At 35.6% G+C, this 18,916-nt stretch overlaps 1 protein-coding gene across 1 annotated transcript in view; it reads right to left on the reverse strand.

The window, feature by feature from the left end:
• The window catches only part of PTPRD (protein tyrosine phosphatase receptor type D), a 385,966-nt gene that overhangs the window by 85,931 nt on the left and 281,119 nt on the right, over positions 1-18,916 (reverse strand). The window contains exons 19-22 of the mRNA XM_074855344.1: positions 15,624-15,714; positions 9,077-9,286; positions 5,749-5,909; positions 324-335 (exon numbers count right to left, since the gene is read on the reverse strand). Coding sequence (XP_074711445.1) covers positions 324-335; positions 5,749-5,909; positions 9,077-9,286; positions 15,624-15,714 — 474 coding nt within the window. The remainder of the gene's footprint in view (positions 1-323; positions 336-5,748; positions 5,910-9,076; positions 9,287-15,623; positions 15,715-18,916) is intronic.

Consider the following 18,916-nt stretch of genomic DNA (forward strand, 5'->3'; position numbering starts at 1 on the left):
ACAGATTTGGTTATAGCAAACAACCACTATTTTAACTTAATTAAAACAGAAATAAAACCATATGTACATTGTACATTTGTGCTGTCACTTGAAAATGTACCTCATGCAGACACAAAAAAAGCAGTGAAACTTGTCTGCATATGTTACATTACTTTTCAGTGCTGTAAAGACAAATCTTTCAGTTGCCTTCATCTCGATATATTACTGTCTACATTCACATAGATTGACAGATGCTTTGTCTTAGTTCATTATCATGATAACTTTTTTTTTCTTTTTTCCTCCTTTTTGGAATACACGAAGAGTTATTACTTTTCACTTCTCACCTGTCAGGTTTACTGCTCCAATTTAATGCAGCAAAGAGGGAAGAAAAGGTGAAATGTTAGTTGAACAGCAGCAAACAGGGTAAGCATGACAATAAGAGATGTAAGAAATGTTGACTTGCAGTAAAGATATATAACTACTAAATTAAGAAATGACAGTTCATCAAAATATTTAATGCTTAGGAATCATACAATAAATGGAGGACACAAGGTTAAGTCCAAAGTGAATCTTCTCCTGAAAAAAAATATGTCTTTTAGACATTATCTGCAAAGTAGTCCACCTCAAATTTTAGCCAGTGAGATAATGGAGAATGGGTGTTTGAGCTACTGAAATAATGTTAACATCACACTGACAAATGACATCTCATTAAGATGTAGTTCCTTCTTATATTCTAGAGAGAAAAGAGATGAGAGGAGGGAGGAGAGGAAAGATGAAAGCAGAGGGCGGAAGAGAAAGGGAAGGAGAGAAAGGGAGAAGAATAGGGAGAGAAAGACAAGATAAGAACAAGGTTAAATACATGAGATAGATATGACATACTAAATTACAAACAAAAACAAAACTAAAAACTTTTAAAACTATTCTACAAAACCAGGTAATAAAATGGCAAGACATTTTTAACAATACCCTGGAAAGTAAGGTAAGCATAAATCTTTCCTCAACAAAGTATTACACACCTTTTTAGATTTAGAAGGCATGTCACATACTTGAGGTCTACAGTGATCTATATAGATATGTAGTGATCTATGATCTATAAAGATCAGCTAAACAGGGAAAATAACTTACTATCTCTCAACAGGTTCTCCTACAGACACACTATATAAAGTGTCTATCTGTCTGTCTGTTGATTATAATAAATAGGTATTCTATAAACTTTTAAAAGCCTGCAGTCTGCAATGACCTGATTACTCACATATTATGAAAAAGAGTTTATAGAACCTATCGTCATCACTTAAGATTTCCTCATTTTCATTTCAGTGCTTTTTTGAACATCTGTTTTTTCCCTTAGAAGCATGTTTCTTCTCATAGCTCAGGAATCAGCAGGTGGCCAGCAGGTCGAGGGAGGTCATTCTGCCCTTCTACTCCACACTGGTGAGACCCCACCTGGAGCACTGTGTCCAGCTCTGTAGTACTCCTCATAGGAAAGACATGGACATGTTGGAGTGGGTCTAGAGGAGGCCCACAAAAATGGTCAGAGTGCTGGAACACCTCTCCTATGAAGAAAGGCTGAGAGAGTTGGGGTTTTTCAGTCTCAAGAACTAAAGGCTCCAGGGAGACCTTACTGTGGCCTTTCAATACTTAAAGGGGGCTTATAAAAAAGATGGGGACAGACTTTCTAGTAGGGCCTGTAGCAATAGAACAAGGGGTAATGCTTTTAAACTAAAAGGAGTTAGATTCATACTAGATATAAGGAAGAAATTTTTTATGAGGAGGGTGGTGAAACATTGGAACAGGCTGCCCAGAGAGGTGGTAGATCCCTGGATGAGGCTCTGAGCAACTTGATCTAGTTCAAGATGTCCCTGTTCCTTGCAAGGGAGTTGGACTAGATAACCTTTAAAGGTCCCTTACAACCAGAACCGTTCTATGATTCTGTGATTCCATGATTCAGAGTGCCAAAGTTCACTATGTTCAAGATTTAGATTTAGGCTCCTGTCTTCTGAACCAAATCAAAAAGCTGCACTTGATAAGAGCAAACAACTCAAAGTCTGTCAAGATGGCTTTCATTTATTTCCCCTACAAATGGAAACCCACCTCCACAAACAAGCCTGACTCTAGAAAGATCTAGAATGAGGAACATTTTGCTTTTCATCAGGGAAAGGCTAAAATCAGAGAACTTGTGATTTCTTAAAAGCCAGCAGGAATAGCCACATAAATTGATATGTTGAGAAAAAAAACAACGGGATGAAAGGATGCTTCATGGGGACATGCACTCTCATTCTAGTTTGTCAGTTTCTGAGATACACCAAACAACTTTTAAAGCTCTTTAACATTCATTAGCCGGGTTCCTAATCATCTAAGTCCTGTGTAACTGGACATGTATCACACACTCAAAAGCAAGTTGAAAGGATTTACTGTAGGTTTGTCTAAGCTGCAGGTTGCAGCAGGGTACTGCTTTATCAAAACCACCCTGAGATATAAACTGTGCCTCAAATAGCTCTCATAATGGTTAGGCATTGCCTCTATATCTAGGTAAGTGTTTGCCTTTGAGATTTTGGATATAAATCTTACTCTGCTGTATACTTCATGTTTGAACTAGCAAAAATTTTATTTTCTTGAGGGCAAAAATATGACCAAAAAGAAAGTGATGCTTAGTTTATTTACTTGGATCTCTAAATTTGACTGTTTAGATTTAAGTCCAATAGATTAAAGATCTGCTCCAAAATAATTGTCTCCCTTCACTATGACTGCAGGGTGGTATCACTGCTGCAATGACAGAGAACACTGAACTGGTTACTGGCCAGTTCAGTTCCATTTGCCAAGACTTCAACGACAGAAACATAGGAAATTCAAGTGTAAGTCAGGAAAAAATCATTTTTACTGTGAGGATAGTTGAACACTAGAACAGGTTACCCAGAGAAGTTGTGGAGTTTCTATTCTTGGATATACTAAAACTTATCTGGACGTGCCTCTGAGCAACCTGCTGTAGCTGGCCACGCTCTCAGCAGGGCTGGGACAGGGCAATCTCTAGAGGTGTGATCCTCTGGTTCTGTGAATCTGTGAGCTCTTCTGCACACTGTACATTAATCAGCCTCAATTTCATTGGATATCATATTGCAGCTGTATCCAATGACAATAAAATATACTCCAGTGTTTTCCTCATTTGTTACTGTTAAATAGCAAGCTGCAATGACCTTCTGGCTATATTCTATTATATGATCCAAAAATCTTTCTATGCAGTATCTTTGCTTTCAGATTTTAAGAAGAGTAAATGCAGTGGCAATAACCTTTATACAAACTGACAAACAAATAATAAAGGGGTAAAACATGTACTTCTAGTCTTTGGGACAGTTAAATATGCTTCACACAAAACCACACAACTTATCCACACTTTCTGTGATAGTGTCTGTTTTAAAGGAGGGAAAGAATACTCCTCTTAAAATGATTCTTTTAGAAACTGCAGTCATCCTTTCTCTATGATTGAAATTAAAATGTAAAAGTAGTATTGCAAATCATGAGCTTAGTGGTCCAAGTCTGTTCATAAAAGTTTCTGTGGACAAAGGGAATTAAGCATAGCTGACCATTATCTGAATTACTACCCTTCACACTTCAAAAGACACGTTCATTTCCCAGTTGTCTTATTCCCACTGCACATCCTCCAACATCATCTTCCCCTTTTTATTATTTTTCACATGTGTTTTCATGTATTAAGCAGATGTCCTCTATCCTTTGTTTTCTTCCCTTATGCACTTATGCCCAACCTATTCTAGAAATATACTTCAAAAATTTCCTGCATCCATTAATATTATTTTCCTACTTTGTATTGTGTATTTTTTACCATGTCCAACTCCTATAACCACAGTAATTCCCTTTAACACAGTTAACTCAAAAATTAAATTTCTCTGTTTTCTCAAAGCACTATGCTAAATATCCTTCCTGTCTTGTGTAGTTATTGCTGCTCTACAGACAGTAAAGCTATCAAATTCTAGGTGTTAGCTTGCATCCAGGTTGCATACTCTAGAAAAAAAATCCAGTTATATATTACTTTTTTTTACAGAAATGAAAAGTTCACAAAGGACCACAGACTGATCAAACTGCAGTCAGAATTTCTCAGAGGTAATTTGCCAAATCAGTGCAGTTTAACAATTTACAGCTTATAACTGAAAATAGATAAATAAATAAATATAAATGGACATTTGCCTAACAGTTCTCATACCAGCAGTAAATAAGAGACGGAAAATGTGTCCCCTTATTTCACTGAATGACAACCTCTTCACACTACTGATGAACAAATTTTACCTGTTCGAGGAATATGCCTATAATGTTTTTGGTAATAGAATTGAAGATTGTTTTATGGTTCCATAAATGCAATCAATATTTCCAGAAGCAGTGACACATCTGCTTTATATGCCAGTGTTTGGATTTGTTTTGAGAGAAGTTTTACTTTTAATACTCCAAAACAATCAGAAGAAAGAAGTATTTCACTTTTAGCGTATCTCTAATAACGAGTTTTTGAAGTGACAGACATACACAAACAGAGGTTCACTGGTTGCTAATCAACTAGACTGGCTGAGATAGTAGGCACTAATAGAAACCTTCAGGAGACATAATATCTGTAAGCAATAGACCATGTATTATGCTGCTGTATGATTATAGCCCTAAAGAACATTCTATAAATGTATATCTGGAATCCAAAGCTAAGGTTAACCCTGGACTGGTTTTTTACTGCTGAACAGAGAATTCTCTTTTCAAAACCTGAAGCGAGCTCTCTACATGCAACTTCAGAGGTATTTGACTGGAGACACTTAAGGTGGGAAGACCATACAGGGTAGCAGAATTTAAGTATATGCAGGTGACAGCAGCACAGCCATTAGTTTTAGAAGACATACTCTATTTAATGAAATTATCCCTAGTGCATTCCCTTCCCCCAACAAGGTCACAGCATCTTTATAGTATTCCCCAATTATACTTTATCAATGTACTTCAAAAAAGTATTAGGATAGGAACAATATCAAAATGTTAAAATAAACTTTGTGGGTTTGATTCTTTGGTTTTGATTTAGTATCTTGACCCCTATGAACTCATTTACACTGTAAAAGGCTGCTATGTATAAATTAAGGCATCATACACAGTTTTCATCTAGTATGCTGTAAAACAGAAGCAAGTCCTTTGTGTAATAGCAAACCTACATCTGTGTCATAGACAGTGAAAGAAGAATAAGTGAAGTTTGATCTCACTGCAAGATTAGTAGAAAACAGCTACTGGTGTTTCTTTAATCTCTCACTTCAGAGCTTCAAATTCATACAGATACACTACCAAATTGAGGTCAACTGTCAAAAGTAAAACCTCAAATTACTTGAGTGGAGATGAAAATCGCGTTTAACATCAAGCTGAATGTAACCCCTAATGTATTACTACTGTGCATTTAAAAGTAAGTTTGAAAAGTCAAATGTGTGAATTCCATACATATTTATATGCAAGCATATATTTTCCTCACAAATGTATGCTAAGTGGAAAAAAACATTTAAATGCAGAAATGTTAATAGAGTGTCATCAGCAGAAAAATGTATCCACATACCTGTAATTATTGAAAACTTTCAGTCAATCTACTAAAATTTCTGCAGTGTTCTGAAAACCATTAATAAATATGGAAATATCCCAAAGCAATGACAGTTACTACTGTAGTATAAACAATATAGTGTGGAACATTATAAAATGGCCAATATATCAGAAAGTTACATACCTGGTAACAAAAATAAAAGGTAAACTTACCTTTTATAAAGAAGTATAGCGATGACAATACAGATGATAAACACCACTGCAAGAACTGGTCCAACAACCCAAATCAAGCCTTCTTCCTCATCTGTAATTGGTTGGGGATCAAGATCCATTGACACAACAGGATCAGAATATGGGCTGGTAGCATACATGGTCTATAAAATAAAATAAATCTTACTTAATGATAAAGGACTGCTTTTAAAATATTAACTATCCTAGATCTAAAGTAAATCTATACAAGATAATGATGAATAGCAATGTGAAAATGCTATTTTTATTCAAGTTAGGCAGTATAAAAACTTATAAACTGGACAGTATGTTATTACTATCTTTATTTTGTGCTCCACATATAAACAGTAATCTGCAGACAAAATAGGTAACACAGTCCTTCACAGAACACTTTGTAACTTAAGCAGAGGATGAGAAAATGCAGTATTAGAAAACTGAGGAATATAACCCATTAGTTACTAATTTTTGTTTAGGTTTTTTTTTAGTTTTATATTGGCTTAACACTGTTTCTTCCTGAAAGATATGAAAGGATAATTCTGAAAGAATGAGAGTACTATAGGTAAAAATAAAGGGGACCGAATGTAGGAATTTCCTAGAACAGGGTCCTATAGCAATAGTAGGGTGCATTTTGATCAGCCAAAAACTGTCTGACAAACAGAGTGTTCTTACAGAAGATGGAGACTGAAAAACAGAGGAAGCCACTGTAGAACAGGAAGGGAAGCTAAATAATCAAAGTCTTTCTTAGGGGTGGAACTAGAATTATGAACCATGAACAGAGGCTGTTGAAAATCTTTGCCTTACTGGATGGTGTAAAGCCACCTGGCCTAGGGTAAGACCTGTGATAAGAAAATTGTAACTTTTTTGATTCTGGTCTGACCTGAGATGTCTGATCTATGGCTGAGTGCAGAGTTAAAATTACAGACAGGAGAGGCTGAGGAACCAGCCTGCTAAAATTAGATCATTAGATCTCTGAAAATTAGAACTCTGAGCTACAGTAAAGTCAGAAGCAGAGAATGGTTTGTACTTATTTCATGTCTTTGCTGGAGTGTCTCCACCAGTGCAAAACTAGGATCTGAACTACAGTTCTTGCAAAGGACTTAACTTGATTCAGCAGTAGATCAGGAATGCCAGCTAAAATAGAATAAGATAACTAGCAGAACAGATTAATTTTCATTTACCCATGTTTGCACTATATTCTGAAAGATGCCCTAAGCCAGGACAAGTGTTATCAAAGGAGACATGTTTTTTTACACTTCATTTGGCCTTGTTTTGGGCTCTGGGCTGCACAGTGTCTGGGTTTAAGGTTAGCGATGGGATTAGGACCAGCAAAGATCAGGCACTTACACTAGCTGGTACTGAGCTAGTACCCATGCCAGCAACATTCAATTATGTTATACTCTTTTACTAAACCTGGCACCAAACATTTTAAAAGTCTGATTGCTGTTTAGAAAATGGGGAGTCTACATACAGAGGATATAGAGGAATACTGAGGGATAATGGAATGAATACTTTACTACCTTTTCTCCAATAAATAGGATTTTGGTTTTAATTTTCAACCTACCTGTATAAATGACTAATTTAAACTCATTTATTATTTTGCCAAATTTATCTATTTTTTTTTCATTTCCTCTCGATAACTTGCTTAACATATTTATAGACTGTAATCATATGCTCACTCAGCTTCCATTTTACTAAGTTAGACAAATCCAGACCTCCTATGCCCTCTTGTAACACAAATTCTCCATTTTCCAAATCAACAAAGAAATTTTTTGTTCTCTGAAGGAGAAAACTTATGGAAAAAGTACTTTGAGTATCGGGAAAAATATCCCTCGCAAGTTACAACTCATACACCAGTAGAATCTATAGTCCTAGAAGAAAACCAGCTATCTTAAAAGTAGATACACTGGAGCATTGGGAACTGAAGATCATTTGTCCTTACAAACTCTTGTCTCTCTGTGACTACCTCATGCTACTTAATCACAGATGTTTCAGATGACATGCTAAACCAGATATTGTCCACATTGTAAGTTTAGTAAAGCCTTTCGGAATCTTCAACAGTAGGCCCCTGGATATATTTTGTAATACCAGACTTCTCAGCTGAAAATTTACTATCCTATTTATTTCTGCTTTTTCACCCCAATTTCTGTCTAACAAAGTAATAACCTTAGGGTTATATGAAATGACCAATGCCTTAACTAATACAGAAAAATAAATAAGAAATGGTATTTTGTATTAAAAAGATCAATTTTAGTACAGGCAATTTCTGACACACAGATTTTTGGCCATCTAACTTTATAGCCAAAACCTGTCTACTTTCTCTACTTTGAACCTTTCTGATGCAGCACCTTCATAATACTCTGTCTATGCAGCCACTGTCAAAAAGTGAAAGGGGGACTTTTGATTTATGTTGGAGCTTCCAGGAAGCACTTATTTTATTTTCACATGAAGCTATGTAGCCAGAAGTATTCAAATTGAAGCTACTTCATAGTGTTTATGTAGGCAAATTCTACTGACATCAAGAAATCAATTGTAAGGTTACACACTGGAAGCATTTGACTAGAATTCAGTTTATTGGTGTAGTAGTTTCAAGTGGTTGAGCCAGAAAATGTACCTGTCAGGTTAGATACCAATTAGAAAGTTACCATATTACACACTGTATGTAAAAATGTTAATGTGTATTGCAACTTCCTTCAACACCCCTATTTCTGTCTTTTAATTTTTATTTTTTTTTTTTTACTATATTACATGCAGTAGATTAACTCAAGCATAAAGGGACATAACTACAAGATTAATTACATGAAGACGAATGACAGCTCATTATTTAGCTCACCTGAGGAATTCTCCTTATTATTGAACTATTTTCTATCTTTCTAACAATTCACTGATGAAGTTGTTAGGGAACAATGGTAACTAAAGAGGATAGCTGTGCATGTCTGATTCAACAGGTCTTTCCAAAGCAAGAGAGGAACTCTCTTTTAAATACATCGAGAAAGATGCTGCTCTGAAGATCATGCCTCAGAACCTCTGTCAGTGATCTCAAATGCAAGAGCACGTAGTTTGCAAAGGATTACAACACAGCTAATAAAAGGTGATCCTTAGGTTTCAGTTATACACCAAAGTAACACATAGAGATTCAAGCAAAATATGAAAGATCAGGCAATTAATTGGAACTAATCAAGGAAACACTGGCTTTAGATATTCTCTCATATATATTGTAAAAAAATAGCTTTTGAGAGGTGAAATAAGCATTGAAAGAATGTATTCATGATTGTGAAAAGGTAATTTTGGGATTGAGAAATATTAACTAACTTACAGATTCTGAGTGCTCCATTACAGCCAACACAAAGAAGACATATTCTTGACCACTCTGCAGCTGCTTATTCTCAAAGCCACCATAATGCTTCTTATCCCCCAACGTGAACTCAGTAGGAAGAACTTCAAAGTGAGCTGCAATATATGGCTTTAATTCAACTTCCCTCGCAAGACGAATGCTTCTGCGTTTCCTAGCTATTTCCTTAAGCAGCTTTAGAATGAAGCAAGGGGAAAGAGAGAGAGACAGAGAGACAGAAGGCAAGAACAGAAAGATAACTGTAAACAATTTTCATGTAACTTATTGACAATATAATGAGAAAATTTAATACACGACCAGGAACTACAAAAATACAATTTATCCACATTTCACGGGGCATATCACTATCGCTAAATTAGTTCTTGCAAAATCCTCCAATTTCCTGTCATCCTGGTTAAGATAAGATACTAGGTAGCAATTGCACTGCCCAGACTACAAACATGAAACAATTGGATCAGTTTTCATCATCTGAAATTGTTGTCTCTGGAGGGGAAAAAAAGTTAATAAAGCAATATAACTTCTTTGAAGACATATATATACAGACATCATATTAAACCTCATATATATGTGTGTGTATATATATACGAAGTCAACCATAGAATAGAATCATTTATGTTAGAAAAGACCCTTAAGATCACTGAGTCCAACCGTAAGCCTAAGACTGCCAAGTCCACCACTAAACCATGTCCTAAAGTGCCATGTCTTTTAAATACCCTCAGGGATGGTGACTCAACCGCTTCCCTGGGCAGCCTGTTCCAATGCTTGACAACCCTTTCAGTGAAGAAAATTTTCCTAATATTCAATCTAAACCTCCTCTGGTGCAACTTGAGGCTGTTTCCTCTCATCCTATCCTTGTTACTTGGGAAAAGAGATGGACACCCACCTTGCTACAACCTCCTTTCAGGTAGCTGTAGAGGGCGATGAGGTCTCCCCTCAGCCTCCTTTTCTCCAGACTAAACAACCCCAGGTCCCTCAGCCACTTCTCGTAGGACTTGTGCTCTAGACCCTGCACCAGCTTCACTGCTCTGCTTTGGAGGCGCTCCAGCACCTCAATGTCTGTCTTATAGTGAGGGGCCCAAAATGGATCACAGTAGTTGAGGTGTGACCTCACCAGAGCTGACTTCAAAGAGATAATCACTTCCCTAATGCATAATAATATTTTCTCCCTCCCTATGAATCTGCAAGGTACTTTCTTATGTCCTGTTTGATACAACAAAATTTACGTATGATGTAAGTATTTAAAAACCAGGAATAAAAAATACAAAATTGAAAAAAAAATCCCAATTTTTGAAAATCAATTTATACTAACTCTTTTTAACTTTTTCGGGTAACTCTGAAATACAAACAACTCAATACTAATTAGGTATGAATAGCAGTTTGGTTTTTACTCTCTAACATGCCGACTAACCAAGCAGTCTGGCAAAATTCGTGAACATCTCAGGCATGGAAAAGAGTGCTTTCCAATGTATTTCACAAAGAGTAAATGAAGTGCAGAAGAGTTTATAGAGTGATTTTTAAACATATCTTCTATCCCAAGCCTGAAATTTACTGCCATTTTATTTGTTCAAAAGCACCAAATGTTGTGTTCCTCATGGTTTGTACAACACTACACGATAAACTGGTGATAGGAATCAATAACAGGACCTATGAATCCTAAGACAACTTTTCTACTGCTCAACTACAAAATATTATCTACCACCCCCTCACACACAACCCACACTTCAGATTTTAACTGCCTAATCTGACTTCCAAAATGTAACTTTTCCTCATTTCATAAAATACTTCTTCTGATGACAAAGCTTAAATTCACATCAGCGCATTTCCGACAAGATTAGATGCCAGGCTCAAACTTGTAAAACATACACTAACTAATGAAGGAACTTAAGCTCATCTGCTATAATCCATTGATGAATTACTTATTAAATCAGAAAGGTACTTATTCAATATCCTTTATCACTTTTGATATACTGGCATTCAACAAATATTAATCTGATTTGATTACAAGGAGCCTGAATATTTCTTGGGTGATAAGTGATGACTTCTAAGGCCTCTTTTCAGTTGCCCTCATTTTTTACTTATGAAACCTTCAATGTCTTGTGGTGTCAGACTGCACACGTAAATTTTTCCAAGGTCATACAGCTGTTTTAGGCTTTTCAGCACACAAACAGCACTAATACAATAGATTAGCACAATCTTCTTTGTTAGAAGGAGGAGAAAAATCTCTAGAGACAGATAGAGATCAATAAAAAAAGAGATTAAAATCTAATCGTCAACATATATTTTAATTTTAAAGAACATGTTTAGTCAGGGAAGCTCTCTTTTTCTTCAGTCTCTTCTTCAGTGTTATGCCTCAGCTTAGCTAGCACAACTTCTTGCCTTCCCCGCATGGGATCTTGCATTTTGCAATTACACAATTAACAATTCAAATGCATGTTAACCAATCTACTATTCATTCTGTAACTGAGACAGAATCTTTTAATACTGATTACTTTAATACCACTTCTCATTGAAGTACATATTTCAAACACAGGCTACAGATAAACATGGAAGCAACCTGTACCACTTGGATCCAAACTTCTTTAGCATTGAGGGTGTTTGGACGTTACCTCTTCAAAGATCTACAGAGTCAACTGCTTTCCAGCTCTAAGGCTGAACCTGTTCTCTGTTGCAGAGATTTTACATTCATTTAACTCTATCAGTTTCCATGCTCCAACACAAAGGCTGGTACACTGCAATGGATCTCCTCAGCTAAAAAGGTCATAATTTGAGACTAGAAATCATTATTAATTACTCAAGGACTCTATTGCAATCTGCAGCTCATATTTCTCTTTCTTTCTAAACAGTTTAATGAGCAGCTATAGCCAATTTGCATGGTATAAAAATGAGGGCAGTAAACTGTAATACTAAGATTTCTATTTAGTTGCTTCATTGAAGGTGACTGTCACATCTGTTGGTAGCTTCCCATGCCCTGGGTAGAGTTGCTGAAAGCAGAATGTGAGGCAGAGACTAATCAAAATTTGTCCTAGGTTGCTTCAGTCCTTATAAGATCTGTTGAGGGAAGCACTCTGTGAAAAGTTGGTATCTATATGAAGCCACCTTTGATAAAGATAATAACAGCTATGCAGAGGGCTGAGCACTGACTATCCTGAAGTCTGCTGAAGCACAAAGGTAGATATTCAGGTAATAATAATGTGATATGTATACTAACTGGGAGTCAGGAGCTGTAAGTACTGCAGTATGAGGAGAGGTACGTGGCTTGAAGAGAACTGATATTTTAATTTATGGGTACAGTTTCCACTGGAATTTAAAGTTATTTGTGTGGCTACCTCAAATAAATTCTTTATCATAAATTTCCACATTACACTATATTTACAATTTTGATTTTAAATAACTCATAATAAAATGTCAAAATGCTGCAAGAGTACTGCAATCAAAATTAGACTGAGATTGAAAGGGGAAGAAAAATGATCTTAATTATTTCTTGCATTTGAATTAGTAACATAAAATGCATACATTTAACAGATAGCAGTGCTGAAGTACTGTATTACAGTGGGTAAAGTGATCAGAAACTAAGTTTTGGCTATGAATACTAAAGGTTAAATAGCCTAAGTCACACAAAATGTGTTTAACTTTTTCAAAGGTGGTTATTCATCACCTAAGGCCAGCTAAACTTACATGTGTTTGTGTGTAGATAAAAATTTGGTCTGTGACACTGATTACACATGACTGAATAGACCTCAGGTGAACCTCTGGCCTCATTCATGCTTCACATATAAATGGGGTTGTTGCCAAATATCATTATTTGCACATATATCTCCTGTTGTCCTTTATACTAGGATTTCCATAAAATTACTGAATTAACAATTAACATGCAGGTGTTTATTTAGGTTTTATTATTTACAAATATAAAATAATCCTACTAGTTAATACTTACTGCAAATCATAATATTTTGTTTGTATTTCATTTATTTGCATGACATATCTATTTAAAGTCACTAGATCTCATGACATTCAAAATAAAATGAAAGTTTGAGTTAATAAAAAAGGATTGTATCTCTAATAACTATTACCTAGTCCATTGTCTGCTCATGATTCTGCATCTCTCTTAGTTTCTTTCAGAATTGAGATTCAAAGAACCAGGAAGATTAGGTAACTACAGTAAGGCTGGAGAGTGTTTGGGACTGGTCAGTTATGTACTGGAGTTAAAGCTCCAGAATAGTGTTTTCAGCAAATACTTTTCTTCTGACAATCTAAGCAAAGTATTTGGAACATACTTTGGAAAAATCTATTGCCCAACTCTTTCTGATACTAACCAGATGTCTGAGGTTTTTTTAAAAAAAAGATATGCACAAGTATCTTTTCACTTGACCATCAGGAACTATTTGCTCAGAGAGTCGTGTGGTTAGTTTTTGCAGTTTTTTTCCAAATTTACTTATTGTGCCACTGCTTTCACATGTTTGTCAGGAATAGTGCACCTAAAACAATAAGCACATATTTTCTAAAGTTAGAAGTGAAACAGTCTTATAAGTAATAGAAACTGGATGAGTCAGAATGAAATACAGTCACTGCCTGCTTTTGACTTTTTTCCCTACAGTACTTATTATATGTACTGGTAGAAATTGTAAAAAGGTATATCAAGGGTTCTGGTTCTTTATCAGAAATAATTTTCATTTTCCAGTCAATGCATATCTTATTTCTTCCACCATTAATTCTACAATGTGGTCTCAATTAGATCGGTAGAAGTGGGAAACAACCCATCCTGACCCAAATATTTCTGAATTAATAAATGCTCTTTATCAATCTGTTATACAGATTAATGCACCACAACTTGCAGGATGATTAAAATGACCCTTTGTTATGGGAATCAGCAGGACCATAGAATTTAATTGCCAAAAAGTTCAATGTCATCTGGCACCTATCCTTTAATCTGTTAATGCTGCTGAATGTGACTACAGTCTTGGGATGTTAAAAGTGGGTGGTAATACTAAATCAGTTTTCCATTACTGGATGGATCTTGCTGTCAGAGTTTTACTGTTTAACTGTATTTGATGTCACCTAGGACTATGAGCATGAGCTGATGGCATTTATAATCCAAGTTTTTTTAAAGGAAAGAAGTTAATAGATCAAAGCAAGTCATCTCTGCAATTGAATCAAATGAGATGATCACGCAAATGAAACTGGTCAAGAGGAAACACAGGCTTCAATCAGTCAGTCAGCAGTAACAAAAACTATGCCTTCCTTTGAACAGTTGTTTTTAATCTTCCGATTAAGGATTCTCCTTGCTGTATATACACTTCTTTGCCTTTTCTGATCAGAAAACAGACTAAAGACTGAAAGACCCTGTTTCTATTTTGAAAGCTTTCTACAGCAGTGTTAGTTTGGTGTAAGATCTTTATTTTCCTTACATTTTGGTGCAAACATTGAAATTGATATCCATTTTGTCAATGGGATGAGAAAAAAAAAAAGCCTTGTGATTGCTTGCAGATTATCATTACTTCCCAGTGATTGTATATGGGGAAGCATATGATGAAGCATCTCCATAACATAAAACTCTGGAATCCACCAAAAAGAAAGGGAAAAATAGACAGGATATAGCCAAAAGATCCAGTGATCAGGAGTAAAGAAACTGATCTCTGGTCTTTGAATTACATGTACAAATTACCATAGCATCTGAATGAGATCTAAAATCCTAGCCAGATGCAACAATAACACCACCACCACCTGCCTTTTGTATGGGGCTTTCATATGGGGCTCTCAAAAGAATTTTACAATGATAAATATTAGTATTATTCCAAATTTACAGATTGAAGGAAGAAAGACAAGTTTGCATGAGCTGACCAATTTGCATGAGCTATATTGTCTTTCAGTAAAACAAAAGACAGGACTGAATGCTGACACTGTACTTCTTGGAATTATTGTTATAACAATTACATAATTAATTGATTTCTAGTATTACTAGTCTTATTTCTAAAATGAAGGTATTTTCCACCCTTTGGTCATTTATAGTGTCATTTATAGTGTCAAATGATGACACAATGTTGCTCTTTCCTAATTCATTTATTTCTCAGCACAAACTGCAGTAGAATGGAGACTACTGTGTAAGTTTTCTAACCAGAAACATTACAGTATGTGAGAATCAGGTAAAAACATGACAAGAAGGTCAAATGTTAAATTGCAGTGCACACTGCAATTTAGCATTTGTTACAGGCTTTGTAAACACCCCACTAATGAACCAGATCTTTACTACAGTTCATATCATTGGCGATTAAGCTTTTGGTGACAACTCATTTCACCTCCTGCACTTTTGCATTATGCTTTACAATAGAAAAAGAATAAAATATTAATGCCAACAAAGATCAGACACTTTTGTTTCAGTCCCCACAGGCTAATTTGAATATAAATTTTAAATATCCCGACAACCACAACTTCTAAAACTGGTGAGTTAATCACATACCACTAATAAGATTGTTTCTTTAATAAAGGAGAAGACGACATCAAAAACATACAGTACCTCATCTAGTTCCATTTCATCTGGACTCTCCCATGGTTTGATAAACTTTCCACGAGACCTCTTCAAAGGCACAATAACTATGTAATAACCTCTGTAAAGAAAACAGTTGGACAAAAGTGAAGTTGAAGGAAAAGGAGTAGATAAATTGATGGAGTAGGTATCTGTACAGAGGAGCTTAAGAGAACAGTGGTATGTTGAGAGCAAACCTTCTCATAATATGTCACTGCAGCCTTCCAAACATAGTTGTAAAGATTCACACTCTTGAAACCATGTTCAGTGTAAAACATTTGATAAACAAATAGTACTAATTACCTGTCTTTTCATGTATACATATAAATATGTGTAAGAAACTTTAATTGCAATGTTCCAAAATGCCTACATGTTTGACTGTAGTTTATTATTTCATGTAAAATACAAGAGCCATGAGATATTTGTCCCCTGCCACCATCACACCAGGAAAAAAATCCCAAACCCCTAAATTGAAACACATTACCATATATTTAAACCTCAATTATCACTCCATCTTCCCTCATTTTCACATATAATCAGAAAAATAGGTTAACAAAATATGTTTGTTGAAGCCAATACTATTATAAACAGAAAATAAAGGAGACAGAGCATACACTCCACCCACATGCTCTTTACTTTTGAGTATCAATCACCATCAGCTTTACCTACTTCAGTATTCTGTTCACAGTCATAGACAAGAGAGCTTGATATATGCTCTCTTTACAGCTAGGATTTGAAAATTACACATATCAGTTTTCCTCAGAAACACTTTCCTGAAAATATCTTCCTCCTTCTCCCCATGGTCACTAGTAAATTATACTTTCTAGTATAATTAGAGATATGGCACCTTCCTCGTTTCCTTCACAAAGTCTGGATACATGTCAGGCAGATCCATTATTTCACATTAGTGTGAGGAAAACAGTAGAATCACAACAGCAGGACATCCAGGATGGTATAATATACCTCTCCTTGATAAACATACTTGTCAAAAAGTCAAGCAGACTCCATCTCAGAGGATAGGAAAAGAAGCTGCTCTCCTCCTCTTCCAGTAACAACAGAGCTTATTAAGAAGGTGTCTCTGTCTCTCCATTATGGAAGATAATTTTAGTGTCTCATGGACCATTTTCGTCTCTTCCAGTCTGCCATTTTTTACAGCGTACTCAATCTTTTTCAGCACTGACTATTCATTTTACTCACGCAATGTAGTTGAAAAACTTAAAGTAATTAACAAAACAGCATCTGCGGAAAAGGACTTGCATTACAACTGATCAAAAACTATCTCAGTCTAAACTGACTCTATAAACTATCTTTCTTCCATACCAGTGCACACCGGTGGTCCATTTTAATGGTTTCTTCTTAGTTAAAGCTTCTTCTCATTCAAGAAATGTAACAAAACTTTGCACTTTTAACTACTGTAGTAAATACACATATTTTTAAGTTCTTGTGTTAAGAAATTTGAGAAGTTTCTCTGTGGAAATGTTGAGCTCCAACAGAGGTGCTGGAAACAAGAAGTGGTGGCCACAGATTTTTAACTGCTGCTCACTTGCTATATTTCAGTATATAAATTTAACATCTGCAGCATGCATTCTTATAGTAACAATACGATAAATCATGTTTTACACTGATGTTCTTATTCATAACTAGTAAAGCTGGTTGAACCCAGATTTTAAACCTGAGTATGTCTTTTAAAAATTCTTTGGTTATATGCATAATAAATCCTAGTAAATGCTGATTTATCCATGTATACAATAATTACATCCTACATATCTTTTCTTATAACACATGCCTAAGAATAAAGACTAAAAGCAATTGAGAATAGGCCCCTATATGTCTTTCAGACATCAAAAGATACATCTGCTCGATGAGCTGCACAGCAATCTTTTACTTACACTTTTTTTTCCCTTCTTTTTCTTTTTCCTTTTTAAGCTGAGAGAGTGTTCATACTTTTTTTCAATCAGGGAACATCCAGCATGTAAATGTTACTTTCACACTCTTTCACATTTTCTTCATGCATGCCTCCCACTCATAACTTTGATTATCCACTAAGACTTTCAGCACATACAGAGTATTTTAAAGCTGAAAGTGTAAGTACATCAACAGCAAGCAGAAAATGAAACTGTTCACATAAATATACAGTCCTGCAAATGTAAAGGGCAACAAAGTTCTGTTATCTCTAGCTAACTTCAGAAAATGCAGCATCTCTTGAAAAACATGTTTTATTATTTGCTTTATTATTTTCTTGTTTGTTTTGAGGGGTTTTTTTTGGTGTTGTCATGGATTTAACCCAGCTGTCAGCCAAACATCACACAACTGCTCACTCACCCTTCCCCACCTGGGGGATGAGGGAAAGAATTGGAGGGGTAAAGGTAAGGAAACTTGTAGGTGGAGATAAAAAAACGTTTAAAAATTGTAATAAAAATAAAACAATAATAATAATGATAGAAAATACAAATGGGTAATGCACAATTCAATTTCTCACCACCCGCTGACTGATGCCCAGCTCATTCCTGGCTAGTAATCCTGAAGAAGTTAAGATCCCCAAACCACAATCACAGAAGCAAGAGAGAGCCCTTCCTTCCCGGCCAACCCTCCTCTATATACTGAGCATAATGTTATATGATATGGAATATTTTATTGGCCAGTTTGGTTCTGTTGCTCTGGCTGTGCTCCCTCCCAGCTTGTAATACCTGCACACAGGCAGGACACGGGAAGCTGAAAAGTCCTTGATTTCTTACCAACAACTGAAAACAACAGTGTATTATCAACATTCTTCTCATACCAAATCCTGTACTGAATGCAAAGCACAGCACTGTTCTAGCTTCTAAGAAGAAAAATTAACTCTATCCCAGCCGAGACCAGGGGGGGAGGGTGAGAACTGGAGGGTTTACTTGGATATTGCTTGAACTACTGAGTATTACAAAGGCCAAAATCTTCCATTAAACTCTGCTTTACCTAAGACTTTGCAAAGATAGAAGAGATTCAGAGAAATATGAACTGTCCTTTACACATAAAAATTGCTTTGAATTAGCCCAAAATACTACGGGACAACGAAGAAACTGCTCACTTGAGATGATGCCAGCAAAGAGACCCATTTTGCCTAGCATAAGTTGAGCTCTGCTCCAATTTCTATACTGTATCACCATCAAACATTGAAATAATGAAAATTATTTCTACCATCTTTAATAAATTACAAAGGCTCTTATAACATTACCCTCAATCTCATTAGTATTTACCTATAATTCATTAGAACAAACCATTAAGTGTTTCACCTTCTGTGTAATTAG

The sequence above is a fragment of the Strix uralensis genome, chromosome Z (assembly GCF_047716275.1).
Source record: "Strix uralensis isolate ZFMK-TIS-50842 chromosome Z, bStrUra1, whole genome shotgun sequence".
Lineage (NCBI taxonomy): Eukaryota > Metazoa > Chordata > Aves > Strigiformes > Strigidae > Strix > Strix uralensis.